Below are 20480 nucleotides of genomic sequence, written 5' to 3' on the forward strand. Positions count from 1 at the left end.
CACCTCCACTGCTCCAGCACCCCCACTGCTCCAGCACCTCCACTGCTCCAGCACCTCCACTGCTCCAGCACCTCCACTGCTCCAGCACCCCCACTGCTCCAGTACCTCCACTGCTCCAGCATCTCCAGTGCTCCAGCACCCCACTGCTCCAGCACCCCACTGCTCCAGCACCCCACTGCTCCAGCACCTCCACTGCTCCAGCATCTCCACTGCTCCAGCACCACCACCTCCACTGCTCCAGCACCTCTCCAGCACCCCCACTGCTCCAGCACCTCCACTGCTCCAGCACCTCCACTGCTCCAGCAGCACCTCCACTGCTCCAGCACCCCCACTGCTCCAGCATCTCCACTGCTCCAGCACCACCACCTCCACTGCTCCAGCATCTCCAGTGCTCCACCACCCCCACTGCTCTAGCACCTCCACTGCTCCAGCATCCCCACTGCTCTAGCACCCCCACTGCTCCAGCACCTCCACTGCTCCAGCATCTCCAGTGCTCCAGCACCTCCACTGCTCCAGCACCTCCACTGCTCCAGCTGCCCTTCTGGTTTCAAACCATCACTTTTGTGCTTCTGCCTAGGAAGGTTCTTTTGCTTTCCTCCCACCACCTGTGGTGACATTTCTCTAAGAGTCAACTCACAAACCTTTGATGGCACTTGGGTTAGAAATTCAACAATATACAAAGAAGCAAAACATTTTTGTTTCATCATCTCCCCTAAAATTTTAACTCTTCATTCTATATTTTTCATTAAAAATGTATAGGTGAATATAATTCTAGAAATGGAGTTTGTTCTGCATGTGTGACATATAACCTGCTTGCTGCTGTTCACTCACTATCTAGACCAGGTTGGCCTTGAACTCACAGAGGTCCTTCTTGCATCTGCCTCCCCAGTGCTGAGGTTAAAGGCTACCATGATAGCATATACAATTTAAAACCATATTTATAATGTACCAATTTTTAAAGAAAGAATTATTTATTATATTTTATATATAAGTACACTGTTGCCGTCTTCAGACACACCAGAAGAGAGCATCAGATCTCATTACAGATGATTGTGAGCCACCATTTGGTTGCTGGGACCTCTGGAAGAGCAGTCAGTGCTCTTTTTTTTTTTTTTTATAACTGTTATGGACTCTATATTCAAAGGCAGAAAAAAGTCCACATCGAATTCAAGCTACATAGATTCACATGACCTGCCCGCCACCACCTACCCCCCCTTTACCACCCTCATCCCCGAATTCCCCTGCACTGGAGGTCCAACCTTGGCAGGACCAAGGGCTTCCCCTTCTCCTGGTGCCCCAACAAGGCTATTCTCTGCTACATATGCAGCTGGAGCCACATGTCAGACTATGTATCGTCTTTGGATAGTGGTTTAGTCCCTGGAAGCTCTGGTTGGTTGGCATTGTTGTTCTTATGGGGTTGCAAGCCCCTTCAGCTCTTTTAGTGTAGTCAGTGCTACTAACCATTGAGCTATCTCTCCAGCCCAACTTACAAACTTTTAAAGTTAATATGTAATATGTAGAATATAAAATACATTTAAAAAATGCATATATTTTGGGGTTGGGGATTTAGCTCAGTGGTAGAGCACTTGCCTAGAAAGCTCAAGGCCCTGGGTTCGGTCCCCAGCTCCGGAAAAAAAAATGCATATATTTTTAAAATGAATATATATTTTAGAAACTACATATTATTATAATTTTGAAATGATAGTTTTAAAACTATAGCTGAAGCTATATATAGCTTCTAATTTTGTATACTATTTATTTATAGATTAAAATTAAAATTTAGTTCAGAATCAGAGTACCAAGTGTTTGCAATTCTTGCTAGAGCCAGGCTAAGAATACGACATGGGCATGGCAGGGTCTCTCCCTTTTCTCTGCTGAGTTTACCAGTTTGAAAGCCAACTGGGGCAATGGACTGAATTACATTACCCTGGCTGATCAAGTCATGTGTTTTGGGGCCACTTACCGCCTTTCCCCCAACAGGATAGACCTGCAGCCATTCAATTATTCAAGACCCCAAACAAGATCCCCTGAATCAGATAAACTGATGAGCGTCTTAGGATGCTCCTAACATCACTGTCTGTGGTCCTGCTGTCTGTCTGAAACCCCAGCCCGGTGATGGCATCCACGCCCAGTCTCTCCCGCAAGCCCGGGGGCCTCTCTGGAGACTTACGCGATGATGTTGAAGTAGTCTTTGTTGGACAGTTGCTCTTCTAGCAGTAGTCGCAGGGAGTGCTGGATATGAATAATGAACATGGAATTGGTCACCGAGACGTCCAGCAGTATAACCACCCTGAAGAGAAACACAAGCTTCAAGAGGCAACCTGAATCTCACAGATAATGTTTGTTCCATTCCACTTTACTATTTAAAGATTTTTCCAGGGGGCTTTTGCTCGCCAAACTCATAGACGGCCAAGAGTGTCTGAGGTTTGAGACTGACAGAAGTAGGTTTGTAATAGAAGTGTAAGGATGTTGTGGGATTGTCTGTCTGTCTTATAGTGGGATGTCGTGGAGGGAGGTGGTTTAAGGGTCGAGGAGTACACGTGGTGATTTTCAAGTCAGAAAACCTGTCTTCCTGTTGATGCGTCACTACAGAGAAGAGCAATTACAAAAATACTCTGCATAGTCAATGACAAGCATCAAATAAGGCATACGGGGATGTCTCCCCTGCCCGCTTTCAGCCTCTATCCCCTCTTCTGGCAACAGCGTCCTCATCTCTCCTCGGGAAACAGCCATGTTTCAGTTTATGTGGCTTTTCTTTTTTCCCCATCAAGACTGGGTTTTCTGTTGTTCTGGAACTCACTCTGTAGACCAGGCTGGCCTCGAACTCAGAGATCTGCCTGCCCCTGCCTCCCCAGTGTTAGGATCAAAGGTGAGCATGTTACCATTGCCCCTCATGTGAGTTTCGTGGAGCTGGCACACACCATGCTTCCAGAGGGGCATTTGATCCTGGGCATTCGGAATATCACACCTCCCTGGCCAGCCTGATGAACCATAGATGCTCAAGCCCTGGAAATGCAAAGCTGGCAGGATGTGGTCCCATGACTGTGTTGCCAACCCTCTCTGAAAACCAAACCCACAGAGGGGGAAGCAGAGCTGAGGGATTCTTAGCAAGGCTGACCCTCTGCATCCAGCCACACAGCTAAGTGTGGTCTAGAATTTTCAGTTCCCTTCATCAGATTTCTCTGTTTACTTTGAGCTTCAGTTATACTCATTTTGGGCAGGGGGAGTGACAGGGTTAAGAAACTATGTACACCAGGCTAGCCTCAAATTCTTAACCCAAGCTAGCCTCAAATTCTTAACCCCCTTGCTTCAGCCTTCCAGGAGCTGGAATAATAGGCATGTACCACCAGATTCATCTCTCTGTTGCTTCTAAGTGAAAGAGGCTTGAGATTCAATGTTGGAGGTTGGTGTGCGTGATGCTGGCTCCGAGGCTGTCCACAGGGATGATGAGCTGCATGAACCTTGAGACACACGTCAGACCACACAAGGAACAAGAGTAAGCTTTGCACAATCAGTACCTTCTTTGACAGACAGTGCCCCAGAATCTTCTGCTGGTCAGGGACAGCCACTGGAGCCGCTTCTCATATATCTGCACAGCTTTCCCGAGCTGCTTCTGTAAAAGGGTGGGCCACCATGAGTGAGTGTGCCAAGGGTGCCCAGGAAAGTCTGGGGCTGTAAGGAGGAGAAGCACTCCAGACAGCTTCTGGAAATGGTGCATACAGGCAACATAAACATTTTGTTAGGGAAGGTGCAAGTCCCTCATAAGACTAGGAAGGGAAGGGCTTAAGTACTTCCTTCAAATGTGGGACAGGCAGATATCACCCCAAAAGCCCAGGGACTTTTGTTTGTGGCATCCATGTCCCTATCTAAGGAGGTGCCCACAGGAGGAACACACAGGGAATCTGGTCAATGACTTGTTGTCTGTACGGCACAAAGGACTTTCCTGCTGTCCATGGACCCATTACTCACCTGGTACTCAAAGAGGACGGGCGGGTCCACATGGATGTTCTTCACTGTCCCATCATGCCACTCAAATTGTACCATTACCTTCTGTACTCAGGCACGGGCAGAACAGAGAACAGGTGAGCAGGGGCGTGAACAGGAAACACAGCTGAGTGGGCACTGGGCTCTTCAGCTCACATGCGTGAGGGAAACCAGCTTTGCTTTCATTCACCCGTCCCTCGGCCACCCAAGGAATATGCATTGACTGCTTGTACTACACGTGAGGACACAGAGCCAGAGAAGAGAGCCTTTTAAAGGCTCTTACTTCGTAGGGCTCCATACTCAGAAATGTGCTCTAGCAGCCACCGTATACGTGTGTACGAAGCAGTGAGGGCAACAAGAAAGCAAGGACAACATTCATAGAGGAGACGATCATGGTGTCAGAGACAACCACCACTCGCCTCCTGGAGCTCACCAAGAAGGACGGATTGGTTTGCCAAGGAGTCCCAGGGAGCTTCCTGTCTCTACCTTCCCTGCCCTGGGATTACAGGTATGTTTGTACTACCATGTCTGGCAGTTTTTACATGGGGCTGAAGATCAAACTCAGGTTTTCATGCTTGCAAACATTCCACAGACTGAGCTACCTTTTCAGCTCCCGTTCTCAGATCTCTGGAAATCAGCAGTCACGGTAGATGCTTTCGGTTTGTTTGTTTGTTTGTTTGTTTATACCTTGGTGCTGGTTACCGAGCTCAGGGCCTCATATATGTTGAATATACTCCATCCTGAGATGCATCGCCAGCCTCATCATGCTCGATTTTAGAGTCCTGGATAGAAAGCCTGAATCCCACCCAGACCCACCCATTCAAGCTCATCTGGCTATGCCCATGGCTTCTGTTGTCTGACATAATAGAATCGAAGCTGCACAACGGAGCACCCTGCAGAGGACTGGAGAGGAGCCTGACACTGCGTTACCTCGTGGATAGTAGCTCCTACTGTTTTCTGAAGAATAGGCACAAATTCTTCCACAGGATTGAAGGCGTTGGGTGCCAGAACCTGATAAAGGCCTAACTTCTTGGCTGAAAAAGAGTTAGCTTTGAGGCATTGCCTGGGAAGCCTGGAAGATTCCAAGCCTGGTCAGCCACCTGGTTCCTGCCCTCTCTGGGGATTTAATACCTTTCAGACCATTGATCTTCAGCCATTCTGCAGAAGTCTTGTCCAAGTCTGGGAACTTGATGGTGAGAGGAGCTTCATGCTTTGGAGGCTTAGGCAACAGACTGGTGAAAGGCCCTTTGGCAATCTCTGTAGAAATCTACACACAATTAAAAACTTCTGTTACACAATCACACTTTAGAGCTGGTAAGCGCTTCCCCATTCACCTGGATCCCCGTGTGGCGTTTCTTGAAGCATCAGCAGGTGGGTTGAAGGCAATTCTGCTGTTCCCTCCCATAATCCATACCCCCATCACTGAGGATTTTCTGAATTTTCAGGGGACAGGAAAAGGTCTCCAGAAACCTGTCCACCTTTCCGCCATGCCTAGGGCCCAAGATGACAAGTCTGTCCATGGGCTTAGGTCACAAAGCTTCTGGAAACTTAAGCCCCCCAAGTCACTGAGGAAGCCTTGACCTGCCTCCTGTGATAGAGTTTTAAAGTGAAAAGCGGAGGCCCTAAGAGGCTAATTCATGTAGCTAGTGTGTCAGCAACAGAAAGGCAATCCAGACATCCACAATCGAGTGCCACCTACTTCTTCGATCATGCAGGACAGCTCTTCACATGGGTTGTTGTGGCACAGGCCTTGCAGCTGGCTGAAGAGGCCTTGAGCCTTGTGGGTTTCTGCCAGGAGCTCATCCACATCCCTACTGGTATAGAGCTGGGGGTGGTGGAGGCAATGAGCTATTATTCAGAAGTCACAGGGATGTCAGTAGTTGTCAAGGTAAGAAGAGGCAAGCAGCCAAGTCAGTTCCCAAGGCCGAGTGGCTGGCTGTCTATTTAAAACTGGAGTAATAAACCAGGGTCCATGTTCCAGACAGAGCCAACCAATGCATTCCATCCCATGTGTACAGTATTGGCCTGCAGAACTCTAAACAACTGGGAGATTTTCTAACTTTAAAAAGGAACATTTTAAGCCAGGTGTGGTGCATACTTTTAATCCCAGCCCATGGGAGGAAGCAGGAGGGGGATCTCTATGATTTGAAGCTAGCATAGCCTGGTCTACATAGTGAATTCTAGGATAGCCAGGGCTTATGTAGAAAGACCCCCCCCACATACAAAGTGAACATTTAGCATCCTTAGGGATGGAAATGATGACATCAATAGCAATTTTTAAAATGGTTGTGGCAAGACGGTACATGCTGTGCAAGCCTGAGTTTGATCCCTGGAATCCACATAAAGGTGAAAGAAAAGAGTTAACTCTATACTGTTGCCTTTTGACCCTCACACACATGTCTTGGCCTATGAGACTCCCCCAACATGTGAGTGCAGATATACACACTAGTAATAGTTAGAACATGTGTCTAGTACTGATGAGGATGTGGGATGTGGTAGCCGCTGTGGCAACAGTTAATAGTCTTCTCAAACACTAAACATAGCCTCCAGATGCTTTAGTGACCACCTGTGCTTTCAGTACTGGGGAGGCAGAGGCAAGGAGATTGCTAAGTACAAGGCTAGCCTGGGCTACATAGTAATACTATGCTTTAAAAATCCACAGAGAAGGGCTGGAGAGATGGCTCAGTGGTGAAGAGCACTGACTGCTCTTCCTGAGTTCAATTCCCAGCAACCACAGGGTGTCTCACAACCACCTATAATGAGATCTGATGCCCTCTTCTGGTGTGTCTGAAGCTACAGTGTACTCATATGCATAAAATAAAAAAAAAATCTCCACAGATTGCTGAGTCCGGTAGTATACACCTGCAATCGCAGAATTCAGGAATCAGAAACAGGAGATTGCTACGAGTTTGAGGCTAGTCTAGGCTATAGTATGAGACTGGGTCTTTTAAATTTTTATTTTATTTTACGTATATAGGCATTTTGCTTGCATGTATGTTTGTGCACCATGTGTGTGCCTGGTGTTTTGGAGTTCAGAATAGGCATTAGATCCTTTGGAGCTGACATTACTGGGAATTAAACCAAGTCCTCTGGAAAAGCATCTGGTGCTCTTAACCACTGAGCTATGTCTTTAGCTCCAGATCTTGTCTTAAAAACAAACACAACAAAATCTTCAACCAACCAACCAACCAACCAACCAAACAAACAAACAAACAACCAAACAACAACAACAACAACCAAAGCAATCCGCCCCCCACAAACACACATTATCAACAACAAAAGTCAAAGCTGGACTTACGGTGGGACCCGGCAGGTCTACTTCAGCTCAGCACCAGATTGCTGAACATGGACACCTGTGCCCTGTACAGCCTCACAGCAGCACAAAATCCACAACATAGCCAAACAGTGGAAAACCCAAGCTTCACCAACAGATGGAGGGACAACCAAAACTGATCATGCAGACAACAAAGTCTCCCGTCCATAAAGTGAAGTAGTGCAGAGGCTACCCTGTTTCATGCTAAGTGAGAGAACTGGGTACAAGGGAGTATGCTTCCACTGAGGCGAAACGCACAACAGGAAAATCCAGAGATAGGAAGCCGACCGATGACTGCCTGAGAGTGGGGTAGGGTGAAGGTGACTAGGGAGTGCTCACGTGTGCAGGCTTCCTGTGCTCACTTTAATTACATCTATTATCTGTCTGTCTGTCTAATTTATTTGTCTGAATGTTCAGAGACATACAAGAGTACCATAGCTTATGTGTGGAGATCAGAGGACAATTTGTGGGACTCAGTTCTTTCCAGTATGTAGGTCCTGGGAGATGGAATTCAAGTCGTCAGGCTTGGTGGCAAGTGTCTTATAACAGTAGCAATGAGCCATCTTGCTGATCTTAATTTCTTTTTCTCCTTTAAGACCAGGTCTCATGTAGCTTAGGCTGTTCTCAAGCTCTTAGTGTAGCCAAGGATGGCCTTGAACTTGCCTGTTCCCCCCCCCCCACTGCTAGGATTTATAGGTGTTGGGTTTTTAAAACCTCTCTCCGCTCTCTTCTTTCCTTTTCCTCCTCCTTTTCCTCCCCTCTTCTCCCTTTTCTCTTCCTCCTCCTCCTTCTTGACCTTTCTCTATAGCCCTGGCTGTCCTGGAGCAGGCTGGCCTCAAACTTACAGAGATCCTTCTGCCTCTGCTTCCAAGTGAGTGCTGAGATTAAAGGCACGCATCACCATGTCCGACAAAATAAAATTTTTCTTTGATCAACTGTTTTCAATCATTTCCCTTTTCTAGCCCCTATAATCTGTGACATCTGTAATCAGAGTTGGGACAGTGAAGTGACAAAATGATCTGATGCCTGTCCTTGATTTCTCAACATGAAAAGCTAGACTTTGTGACACCAAAATGAGGTTGGAAGATCTGGGAGACAGCCCGTGAGGGGCAAACACTCCTTCACGTGGTGCCCTGGATGGCTGTTGGCAGGCATGACCGCGAACCGGTGCTTACATTCCTTTTGTTCTGTTCTGAGACATGGTCTCCCTGTGTAGCTGACCTAGAACTTGAGATATTCTTGATTCCCCGTAACTGCAACAGCATGCCAGGATTAAGAGCATGAACCATTACACACCACTGGACTGAATCCCGTGTCTGCCAGACAGAGCTGTATGTTAACCTTTGCCTCTGACCGCACACTGTAGGCAGTGGTTAGCTCTTAACAGGGACAAGGGCACCAATGAACGATTGTCATGGATTGCAGCGCCCCTTCTACCCTCCAGGGAGTCTCTCCCAATAGTGGGCGCTTGTTTAGGGGAGAAATTTGGAGTCATTGCTTCAGTCTGGGGGCTCTGGTGGGAAGTGAAACAAGCTGGAGCTGTGCTCACATTCCTGGACAGTGATGGAGAATTCTGAAGCTGAACCGCCTTCGAAATGCCTCTAGATTCACAAGGGTGTGACCAACTCACCAGACAAGCTACCCATGGAGCTTATGACTTCAACTTATCCCTGTTCTCTCCACACTTTCAGGGTCCTAGGATTTTTCCTATGCAAGTCACTGAGCATGAAAGGCAAGGAAGATCAAGTAGGAAAAGCAAGCTCATGGCATAGTCTGCACACTTGCACCAGCCAGAGCGCCGAGGACTGACCTTGGGGCAGGGAGTGGGTACAGCTGGTCTGCAGAAGGCTTACCTCTGACTCTAGGCTGTAGCAGTGGTAGTAACCCCCAAGGGCATCTGTGAGGTTCTTCAGAATAGCCTGAGGGATGGTGACAGAGTTAACCATGGTGCCAAGGCCACACCCATGGTTTAACAAACCTTTCCTTGGTAGAGTCTTCAGACCGTCCCACTCTTCCCATTTACCCATGGGAGAAGGGGTGCAATTCTGAGAGGTGTGCTCTAGTTCACAGCTTGGGGGGCCTATCAGACACTCACAGAGGGCACATGATCATCACATTTGTAGGTGACTATGTGAATGAAGAGGCTCCGTCCCAGGGTGGACTGCTGGATGAAGTCAGACAGGAATTCAGATGGCTGATCTGGACTGGGGAGCAGACGGAAGAGAAGGCGTGGCTATTCCCACTGAAACTGTGCTGTGAACATCCCAGATCAAAGTGGTAATCTCAGGGAACCTCTCTCTCTCTCTCTCTCTCTCTCTCTCTCTCTCTCTCTCTCTCTCTGTGTGTGTGTGTGCTTACGTGTGTATATGCTCATGTGTGTGATTGCACTCTCCTGTATGTGTGTATGTGGAGGCCCGTAGTCCATGTCTTATGTCTTCTAACACCACTCTTTACCCCATTTTCTGAGATGGGGTCTCTCACTGAACCTTGATTGGCTAGTCTTGCTGGCCAGTAAGCACCAGTTGTTCCTGTCTCGGCCTCCCCAGTGCTAAGATTACAGGCATGGAATGTTTTTGTTTTTTGTTTGTTTTTCCCATGAGTGCAGGGGATCTGAACTTAGGTCTTCAAGCTTGCAAGCACTTATCTGAGCTACCTTCTCAGCCCCTTTATTCATTCTTTTTTTTTTTTTTTTGGTTCTTTTTTTCGGAGCTGGGTCTTGCGCTTCCTAGGCAAGCGCTCTACCACTGAGCTAAATCCCCAACCCCCCCTTTATTCATTCTTAACTGACCACCGGTGTCCCGGGTCACCCGGGTAAGATGCAGGGCTGGGTGGGCAGTAACCCTAGCCCTGGCTCCCCTGCCCGAATGTGCATGGGTGGCCTACAGGTGCAATTATTCTTCCAAGTGTGTGTGAGCATCCTGCTTGTAATGTTTCTTTTTTCCTTAGACATTGCTTGAGTCATCAGCCAATGCTTAGTGAGAAAGGAGACCTACCAGCTTCTCAGTATGGCCACCAGAGAGTTCAGCTCCTTCCGAGCAAGGACTTTCTTCAAGGCTTGTAGCAGGTTGCTGCTTCCCTCGGGTTGCAGTGTCTTTACCCAGAGCTTGAGTTCCTGGAGGCTGGGAGGAGACACAGCAAACTAACTATAGCCATATGCAGCCTGGAGAATGACCCGGTTCACCAAGGTCCCCTTGGACTTAGCGGCTCCATGCTTGGGCAGGATGCTCAAACTGTATATACATCTATACAGACTTCCTTCCTTCCTTCCTTCCTTCCTTTCTTCCTTCCTTCCACCCATCCCTGGTTAGCCTAGAACTCTCTCTGTGTAGACTAGGCTAGCCTCAACCTCACAGATATCTGCCTGCTTCTGCTTCTCGAATGCAGGGATTAAAAGTCAGCACCACCACATCCAGTTCCATTATAATTTCATGGGACCACATCAGATTTGTTGTTCACCAAAATGCCCTTATGTGACATGTGACTGACTCTTTAGGACTTTTATGAGGTGCCAGGCCCAGATAAATGTTAGCTTATTTAAGTCTAACCATAACTCCTGAGGTGGATACATTTATTAACATTTTAGAGATGAGGAGACTCAGGCTTGGAGTTAGAAAGTGCCTAACTCTGCATGTACCACAGACAACTAACTGGTCAGACTGGGATTTTATACCAACCCTGGCCTGGAACCTGAGCTCTTTTCTTTTCTTTTTTTTTTTTCAGAGCTGGGGACTGAACCCAGAGCCTTGTGCTTGCTAGGCAAGCGCTCTACCACTGAGCTAAATCCCCAACCTGGAACCTGAGTTCTTAACAGCTCTGCTACTTGAGTACCTGGAGCTGAGCCTTTTCCTCATAGCTCTTCTGAGAGCCAGATATTCACATGAAGCATCGAGTTGATCTCTGCACTCTAAAGGCTCTAAGAACAGGAAGGTACACGTCTGCGTAGCTGGGTCCATGTGCCTCAGGAAGCACTCATTGGTAAGCATGGACAAAGCTGACAGGAAGCACTCATTGGTAAGCATGGACAAAGCTGAGCTCAGATGCAACGCTTCTGCTCTCTCCACTCCTCTTTCAGCCTGACAGAAGGAACATCCCTGGCAAGGGCTTGCCTTGTATGTGTAAAGCTCTGGTCCAACCTCAGCACAGAAATAAAATCCTAGTTTGCTGTTTTCATGATTTTCATTATTGTTTGCTCCTACAGGGCCAGGGCTGCAGCCCAGAGCCTTGCCCATACCCTGCACATAATTCACCCTGAGCCCGAGTCTCCCTTCTGAGCAGAGAAGCTGTGTCAGGCCGAAGCACTTTCTGCTGCCAGTAATGTGTTCAAGGTGGAGTTTAATCTCACTGTCTTTCTTTCGCTGTGCTTATTTTTACTGCTACTTCCTAATTATGGCAAATAATATGGACTTCTCAGTTATGGTATTAACTGTCCCTCAATAGTAAATGGAATTGAGGCAATGAAAAATCAATCTTGGGGCATGTGTCATGGAGTAAATACTAGTGCAGGGGCAGAGAAATGACACAGGATGTGGAGGGAGACCTAAGCATGATGGAAGCTGAGGAGCTCTTGACTACAATCTCAGGGTGACTGCCAGCTCTAGCTGGAGTAAAGAACAGTGAAAGGCCACTCACGGGGAGTGGCCGTTCCATGCCAGGTTTCAGGGCCTCATTTCATCTTGACAACAGCTCTGTGAATAGCAGGTATCACTCGCTCTGTCCTGAGACACGCGTGCACGCACACGCACAGACGCATACAGACACACACACACACAGAGACACACACAGACACACAGAGACACACACACACACACACACACACACACACACACAGAGAGAGAGAGAGAGAGAGAGAGAGAGAGAGAGAGAGAGAGAGAGAGAGAGAGAGTGTTGTGGTCACACCCAGGGCTGGACTGTCCTCTTCAAGGCTGGTATTGGACAAAGGGGAATCGAAGCTTAGGTTTTCATTGCATCTAGTTATTTGGTGGCAGATAGACTGGGCTGTGCTGTGCATGTGGAGGTCAGGAGAAAGCTCTTTCCTTCTGATCATGCTCCTCAGCAAGGGTCTCTGTCCTATGCTTAGTTAGTTAGTTGGTTAGTAGGTTAGTTGGTTGGTTAGTTAGTTAGTTGGTTAGTTGGTTAGTTAGTTAATTGGTTAGTTGGTTGGTTAGTTGGTTAGTTAGTTAGTTTCCTGACTCTGCTCTGAGCTTTGCAATTCCAGCCAGGTATGTTCCCTGTGGCCACATTTCCTCGTTTACAAAATGAATATTATAATTTTATTGCAATGGATATGGATTTTAAATATGTTCATGTTTTTAAAGTACCTTTAAAGTATACCCAACACCCACTAAAGACATTGTCATCATGGAGAACAAATTTGTAATTTCTGGCATAAACAGACATTCCTGTATATCTCCTTCCAAAGTCCCCCAAATCCTACACTAGCTTATCCATAGAGGGCAGCTATGCAATGGAACAGTGGGTAGCCACTACCGGTGAGGTGAGTCTATGTACAGTGAAAGGAGATACTAGTAAAACTAGAGAAAACGCCAGAGCACAGAGCAGGCAGTGAGCCCCTGCTGTTCACGTGTTCTGGCAGCAGGGTAGAACCAGGCCAATGCTCTAACACAAAGCCATGCGCCCTTTGCCCTCCACTTACTCTCAATTTCTATTTTGAGACAGGGGTCTAAGTTACCCAGTTCTAGCTCAGGCTGACTTTAAATGTGTGATCCTTCTGCCTCAGCATCTTGACCAGCTGGGGATACAGGCATGCACCACCAGGCCTAGTGTCTTGCTTCTGCCTAAACCAGATGGAGCACAGATGTATGTGTGTGGGGCCCATCTGTGGAAACAGACATAAAATATCACTGGGTGGTAAGAGTAGAAGAGCTTTACAGAGGAGATCCGTTCCCTGTTTTCATCCATTCAGACTGTTTGGCTTATTTAGAACATGCATGTATTAATTTCACAGTAACAAAGCTATTGTTTCTAGTTTGCTGCATCCAGATCATCAAAATAAAAATAGGAAATAAATAAAATAAAAAGCCAGTGAGCTGTCTAGTGGTGGCCTTGTCCTTTACTTTGGAAGAGCTTGTGGATTGTGTGGAAGTGATCATCTTTCCAACTGTTGCCTGAATGCCTAAGTTTCTGCTGCTGTGACCCCTTGCTGTGTGACACCTATCTGTTGTGGTTTGGGGATTTGCATTTTAACATTCAGTGAAGTGTTAGAGACAGAACTCAGTGGGTAGTGTTTGCCCAGCACCTATAAAGCCATGGCTTTCATCCCTAGGGTCTCATAAACCAGGTGGGCACCTGTGACCCCAGCACTCAGGAGGTAGAATCAGGCAGATCAGACGTTCAAGGCCATTCTCAACTGCATAGCAAACTTGAGGCCAGCCTGGGCTACACGAGACATGAGAAATTCACACACACACACACACACACACACACACACACACACACACACACACACACACACACACACACCACTCACACAAATGTAAAAGCAAGTATTCCATTGAACCTGAGCAAGGGGACATTCCGGTGTGGAGTCCTGGCAGCTACTCACTTGGAAGCACTGACTTCCACAGGGTCCGGCCAGAGGAAGTTGGTGGTGCCGCCAAAGGTCAGGACATACAGCTTTTCCTTGAGGCTCAGCTGCTCATCAATGAGACTCTGTGGATAAAAGGATAGGAATGGCTCTGAGAGCCAGGGCTCTGTAGAACCTGGCTACCCTCTCTACTATAAACTGCCCTCGTTGTGGAGAGTGGAGCTGGGCTAAACAGGGACAACTGCTGAATAAGGATGGCCACCCCCACGGAGCCTCTCAGAGCTCTGCTCGACCTTCATAAAACACAAGCTGTTGCTAATGCGGTTGGTACCTATCCCAGATGATAAGCAATTCCAAGGCAAAGCACCTTCCACATCGCCTCCCTTGTCTGTCTGTGCTCCATGTAGCTTTTGCATAAAGTCCTTTTATCCTGACAGCTGTGTGTGGTGGCCATATTGTCCCCCTAGCTTTACTGGGGGGGGGGTACCAGGGACACATAGCCTGGAAGGGGAGCTGGGATTTGACTCCACTTTTCTGTTTTGCAAATGTCAAAGCAACCAGAATAGCATTCTCATCTGAAAAAGGCCAGGAGCTCAGGGCTATGCTGTGTCAGCCCCACAGACGCCAGTCAGCAGCCAGTCTCGAGGGAATCTGGGCTTTTGCAGGGGTTGCGGGTGTCTGGCTGGGAGGTTCTGCTGTGGGAAAAATACTAGAAGTTCACACTGCAAGTGAAAATGAGTCTGTGGTGAGCTTTTACAGAATTTGACACAGATCTTCCCCTAAAGGTGCTAATTGAGTGAGAGCTGTTCTTTGTGAATGGCCCTGTTCTGCATTTGCTGTAAACAAAGCGAGTTTGTCCTGCAGGCGGGGAGGCTGGAGAAGTGAGAGGCTGGAGAGGTTACTCCTCAGCTAGAGACTTACTGTGAGGTCATTTTGGAATTCCTCGGTCTGAGGGCCACTGCTGACCTGCGATGAATCTATGAGGAGGCCCACTCTTGATCCCTTGATGAGGCCAAATGCCTAAAACCAAAGAGGAAATGTGCAAACAAGCAGCCCAGCTCCCCACTTCTGAGGCAGGGGTGTGAGCAACCCCTCTTATTGCAACAGAAAGAGGCAAGGTGATGTGGGAGCCCCATTCTACAGGAGAAAAGCGAGACCTGAGGCCCTGCCCCACGGGGCTCCTGGCACTGACTGCTCTGGGTGGTGGTTCCTCCCGAAGCTACTGACCAGCGTCATACAATAACACACTGTTACAGAAAAGTTACAGGAATGCATGCTTTGGTGGATGTCTAATGCTACATTAATATAATTGGTAATTAATAGATAATGATATGTACTTAATATAACTGATAGAATGCTGACCCTTTCTGTCCCTATTTATGCCTTGTCTTCTCAGTGGGATATGTGGTCACCAGCGGCTGTGGCACTTCTATGAGTTCCTAGTTAAGATTCTAACAGGGGTTACCATCCCCACATCAGAGCTGACAGATTCCACGTGTGTGTTTATCCCACAGTGAGAGAGAGCATGGGTGGGAACTGCAGCGCTCATTCACAGGAACTCAGGATCCTTCGGGAGCAGGATTCCTCATTCCCTGTTACCATCAGTGTTCTGACAGAGATGGGGCTTTGACATTTCCTGTCACTCCTGCAACATTCCTTTCCCAAACTTCCTTAGCAAGTGATTTCTCCTCCAACTTTACTCATAAAAAGGAACAGAACTAAAAAGCAAACAAACGAATGACTAACCACTTCCTGGGGTTGGGATGCTTACCACACAAACATGAGGACCTACCTGGGTTCATGCCCAGTTCATACATAAAGGCTGAGCAAGAAGGTACGAGTCTTGTGACCCCGGAGGCTGGGACATCAGAGGCTGGTGGGTGCTGGGGAGGGGGCTCACTGGGCAGTCAGTTTAGCCTAAATGGTGAGCTCCAGGGACAGTGAGAGTCCTTGTCTCAAAAACCAGGGTGGAGCGTGATAGAGGAAGATTCTCTGGTGTCATCCACTGGCCCGCTTGCATATTTGCTTGGGTGCATGCGTCCATACACACACATGGACATGAATACCATACATATGTTCCGGAAGGAAGGAACCAGTGGGAGGACAGGGTGATAAGGGTCATGGGGTCTCAGCAAAGGTAAATGATACACACAGGAATGAAAATACCAGAGTGAAAGTCGTCATTTTGTACAATTGCTCTATGACAAAAACAGCCTTCCTTGCAGAATCTTCCTATATGCTGCCTGCTTCTGGAACTGTGTGTCTAGCATGACTGCCTCATGCTTCAAGTCAACCGGTGACTCAAGTTACTGGATCTTTTCTGGTCAAGAGGGACTTTGGTCCTGTCCCAGCCCGTCTCCTAGTTCAGCACTCCTGTGTATGCCTGCGTACTGTTACCATACAAGCAGGAAGACTTTCCTATCTCACAAAAGACTTACGTTCTCCTTTCTCCCCTGTTTTCCCTGTTTCCAATTAGAGCTTCTGGTCCTTATCTCCACGTTTCTAGGACTCAAGTTCAGTTCTCACCTCCCTCTTCTTATGAAGCTATACTTGAGAAGGGGATTAGTGGCCTCCATCTTGACTGAACCTCAGATCAAATCTACATTCTCGACTTCCGTGGACTCCAAGTAGCTGATGGTACAGTTGGGCAATGACAGAGTCTGTCAGCACATGACATTAGGCCCTTTCTGGCTCACTGTCATCTGTCCCAATGTCCCTGCTTCAAAGTGGTTCCCCTGACTGTCCTTTGCAGAGTATCCTCTAACACAAGGAATCAGGTATTAAAAATCAGAGCTCCTCTCTTCCCTTTAAAGGGAAGGTGGGGGCTGGGGAGACAGCTCTGCGGTTAAGAGCACTGACTGCTCTTCCAAGGGTCCTGGGTTTCATTTCCAGCACACACATGGTGGCTTATAAAACTGTCTGTAAGTCCTACTCCAGGGGATCTGACACCCTTTCCAGCCTCCGTGGCCACCAGTCACTTGTGTGGTACATAGACATGCTTATGAACAAAACATTCTTATACAGAAAATAAATAATTGTTTTTTAATCTGTGAAAAAATAAAGTGTAAAAAGAGGCCTGAGGAAGTGGCTCAGGGGCTAAGAGTGCTTTCTGCTCTTACAGAGGACTGGTGTTCTTCCAGTCCCCTGGAACTTCCAGCACCTACATCAGGTAGAACAGCTCGTAGTTACCCATAACCTCTGCTCCAGGGTAGTCAATACCCTCTGCTCTCTGAGGGCATCTAGTGTGTGTGTGTGTGTGTGTGTGTGTGTGTGTGTGTGTGTGTGTGCACGTGTGTGTGTGTACACATACTACCACTAATGTTTAAAAATACACCATCAAAATTATCAAATTTGTAGGATTTGTTCACAGAGACAGGTCCACCAACCAGGAAGCATGCAGGGGCTGGGCCTAGGCCCCTACATTTATAACAAATGGGGAGCTTGGTCTTCATGTGGATCCCTAAACTGCCCTGGCCTTGCCCCAGTGTTGGGATTGCAGGACTGGGCCACCATGCCTGGCTGGGTTTTTTAAATTTTAAGGTCTTGGGAACTCAGCAACAAGAACACAGCTATGTCTGTGGGCTTCCTGTTTGTGGGTTAAGAAGTTGGGTTTAGTGGATGCCACCTTGAGTTGGCATTACCATCCTCTGCAGTGGAAAGGGCTGAATCAAGCAGCCGAGCTGAAGAAGGCAGGAGAAGACGCACGTGGCCATTACCTTCTTGCTGTTCTCGGTTAGCCACCGCATCCTCTGCTGATAGAGTTCAATAGTGCTGTTGGGATACCAGAAAGACTAGTCACCATCAGGCAGTGTCATCACCGAGCGCTGTCACACAGAGGAAGGTTCATCACCGATGTCATTTACACAAAGGACGGCTTATCACGGAGCACTGTCACTTCCACACAGAAAGGCAGTAGGATTTTACAAGTTTCAGTTATCTAAATTTTTAAATTTAAAACTTTCTCTTTTACTTTTCTTCTTTTCTCTTTTCTTCCTTCCTTCCTTTCTTTCTTCCTTCCTTTCTTTCTTCTTTTCTTTCTTTCTCTTTCTTTTTTTCTTTCTTTCTCTTTCTTTTTTTCTTTCTTTCTCTTTCTTTCTTTCTTTCTTTCTTTCTTTCTTTCTTTCTTTCTTTTGAGACAGGGTTTCACTGGATAGCCCTAACTGGCCTATAACTTGCTATGTAGATCAGGCTGGCCTCGAATTCACAGGGTTCACCCTTCCTGAACCTCCCTATTGCTGAGTTTTAAAGGTGTGGCCTTTTCTACATCTTTCGAGGGAGAATCTCATTCTGTAACTGAGGTTGGTCTCAGACTCTCTCTTTTATTGTTTTTTTTTAACAATAAAAAACAATTATTTTGTGTTTATATGTCATAGGAAGGGTGGAGGAGGAAAGGAGGGGGTGGAAGAGTGTGTATGAATGTGTGTGCACATATGTCCATGCATGTATTAGCATATACATGCATGCATGTATGAATGCGTTAGTAGGAGGAGCCTGTTTTCACCACCTCCTGGAGTTCAGGAATTCAACCCAGATCCTCAGGCCCCTGTGCCAACCAGCCTTTACTCATGGGGCCATCTCACCAGCCCAGCCTTAGACTCTTATCTTTTTGCCTCAGCTTCCTATTCTGGAATTAAAGGCAGGAGCTACCTGCTTGGCTGAATTTTTAAGTTTTAAGACCTTGTAGAGAATATAAGGCAAACTTAACAAAGACTGAGCTAAGATATGTGTTTGCCAGGACACCAGGCCAGGAAGCAGGGGCTGTGTGGGGACCAGGGCTTGTTCGTAGTTTGTCTGTGAAGCAAGAGAGGGCGCTGATGACTCTGCGTGAGCTGCTGGGGTACAGGCAGTGTTTTCATGAGGGGTGGGGCTCCCTTGCTCTCACACAGAACTGAATCCTTTTAAAAAATTTATTTATTTTGTGCATGTGAGCATTTTGCCTGGATATATTCAGCCCATGTGTATGCCTGGTACCTGTGGAAGTTGGAAGTGGAAGATGATATTAGATTTCCTGGAACTGGGCTTATAGATGACTGTGAGTATTCATGTGGTTGCTGGGATTTGAACTCAGGTTCTTGGCAAGAGTAGGCAAGAGTAGCAAGTGCTCTAACCACCGTGCCATCTCTCCAGTCCCATCTCTCCAGTCCCTCAGATAACATGAGTCTTTACAGAGGAAACGGTCCCAGGTCGCCTGGGCACTGACCACAGCTGCCGTTCTTGGACTGATTAATGAAAACATCAGTTTCTAAAAAGTAGCCAAGAGAAATGCATTGACCACTGGAACCTGTAGCAAAGCAAACACTCCTGTGATGGGGTGGACACCAGCAGGGGAGGGGTGCTCATGAGACGTTCTCAGTCACTCGAATCTTAACTGAGTTGCCTCACTGAGAGCAGCTGGGAGAGAGGAGTGTGGAAGCCAAAGGTTGGTGGATAGAAATTCATGAGGCGAGAGTAGCAGGTGGAGTCATGACAGAGATGTGAGTTTGAATATAAGGCTAAGACACTGAGCCTCACGCTGAGACACGCTTGTGTTTGAGACTGTGCTCTGCCATTTATGACAGACTGTGTGACCTTTGGTAGGTGTTGGATTCTCTCTGAGCCTGGAATTTAATCATCTTCCATGTAAAGATAATCAAAGCACCTGTCTGAGTCAACCTGCCAATGACTAATTAGTGAAGCAGATTTGACTAGTCCTTAAAGATTTGGATTCACACCTTTCTCTGGCAGAATGGTGACTGGTACATTACCCATGCTCCAGGGTGTGGCCCACACTCATGCACATGTAGATAGAACTTCCTGGGTTTACTGATGCAACAAAAGGGAGAGGAGGAGGAGCTGACAGGAACTACAACATGAAGTTGGGAGGGGGAGTGTTTGGAGGAGGCTCTGGGAGAAAAGAAGGGTAGATATGGCCATATTTAATTGTATGCATGTATTAAACTCTCAAGGAACAAATAAAATCAAAATGCTGAATTTACAATTCAAAACAACAGAGCCAAATATTATTGAACTCTACATGTGTGCAGAGACGCATAGTATAATCCGAAAACTCAAAAGCTGAGGCAGGAGAATCTCAAGCCCAAGGCCAGTCTGAGCTGCACAGACCCTGTCAGAAACAACCTAGAACTAACTAAATATCAAGTAATCATTTAAAACATTCTGACCCTAAGGACTTTCTATAAAATTTATAAAGTTAAAGCATTTTGAATATTCCACTAACCAGGTACTGTACGAATGATAGTTGAGCAGCCACCTTTTGGTTAACTGGCTTGAGTTTTGGGAATTAGTTGGAGAACAATACGATGGTTTGGACAGTTGTAAGGATGAAATAAGATCTTGTGGGCAGCCCTTACAGAGTTTCTGGTGCATTAATAAATGTTACTATCATCATCCCCTTTCAGGAAACCTTAGGCAACAGTAATTATGGTTCACACATTACTACGGCTGGGATAGAATCTTAAAGACCATCCTGTCTACTGATTATTGGAAGATGTTTGTGAATGCGTATGTGTTATGGATGTGTGCACAGGATCCAGGTTCAATTCCCAGCATCCACAAGGCAGCTTACAACCATCTGTAACTCCAGGTCCAGAGGATCCAACACCCTCTTCTGGACTTTGAGGATACCAGGCACACATGTGT

General features: G+C 47.1%; 1 protein-coding gene across 1 annotated transcript in view; it reads right to left on the reverse strand.

Moving 5' to 3' along the window:
• Positions 1 to 20480, reverse strand: part of Vwa3a (von Willebrand factor A domain containing 3A) — a 61203-nt gene that overhangs the window by 21899 nt on the left and 18824 nt on the right. Inside the window, exons 5-16 of the mRNA XM_032892759.1 lie at positions 17558 to 17612; positions 14763 to 14861; positions 13860 to 13966; positions 10291 to 10416; positions 9393 to 9501; positions 9151 to 9216; positions 5684 to 5809; positions 5116 to 5251; positions 4915 to 5018; positions 3970 to 4050; positions 3519 to 3613; positions 2171 to 2290 (exon numbers count right to left, since the gene is read on the reverse strand). Of these exons, the coding sequence (XP_032748650.1) occupies positions 2171 to 2290; positions 3519 to 3613; positions 3970 to 4050; positions 4915 to 5018; positions 5116 to 5251; positions 5684 to 5809; positions 9151 to 9216; positions 9393 to 9501; positions 10291 to 10416; positions 13860 to 13966; positions 14763 to 14861; positions 17558 to 17612 (1224 nt within the window). The remainder of the gene's footprint in view (positions 1 to 2170; positions 2291 to 3518; positions 3614 to 3969; positions 4051 to 4914; positions 5019 to 5115; positions 5252 to 5683; positions 5810 to 9150; positions 9217 to 9392; positions 9502 to 10290; positions 10417 to 13859; positions 13967 to 14762; positions 14862 to 17557; positions 17613 to 20480) is intronic.

This window comes from Rattus rattus, chromosome 2, assembly GCF_011064425.1.
Source record: "Rattus rattus isolate New Zealand chromosome 2, Rrattus_CSIRO_v1, whole genome shotgun sequence".
NCBI classification, from domain to species: domain Eukaryota; kingdom Metazoa; phylum Chordata; class Mammalia; order Rodentia; family Muridae; genus Rattus; species Rattus rattus.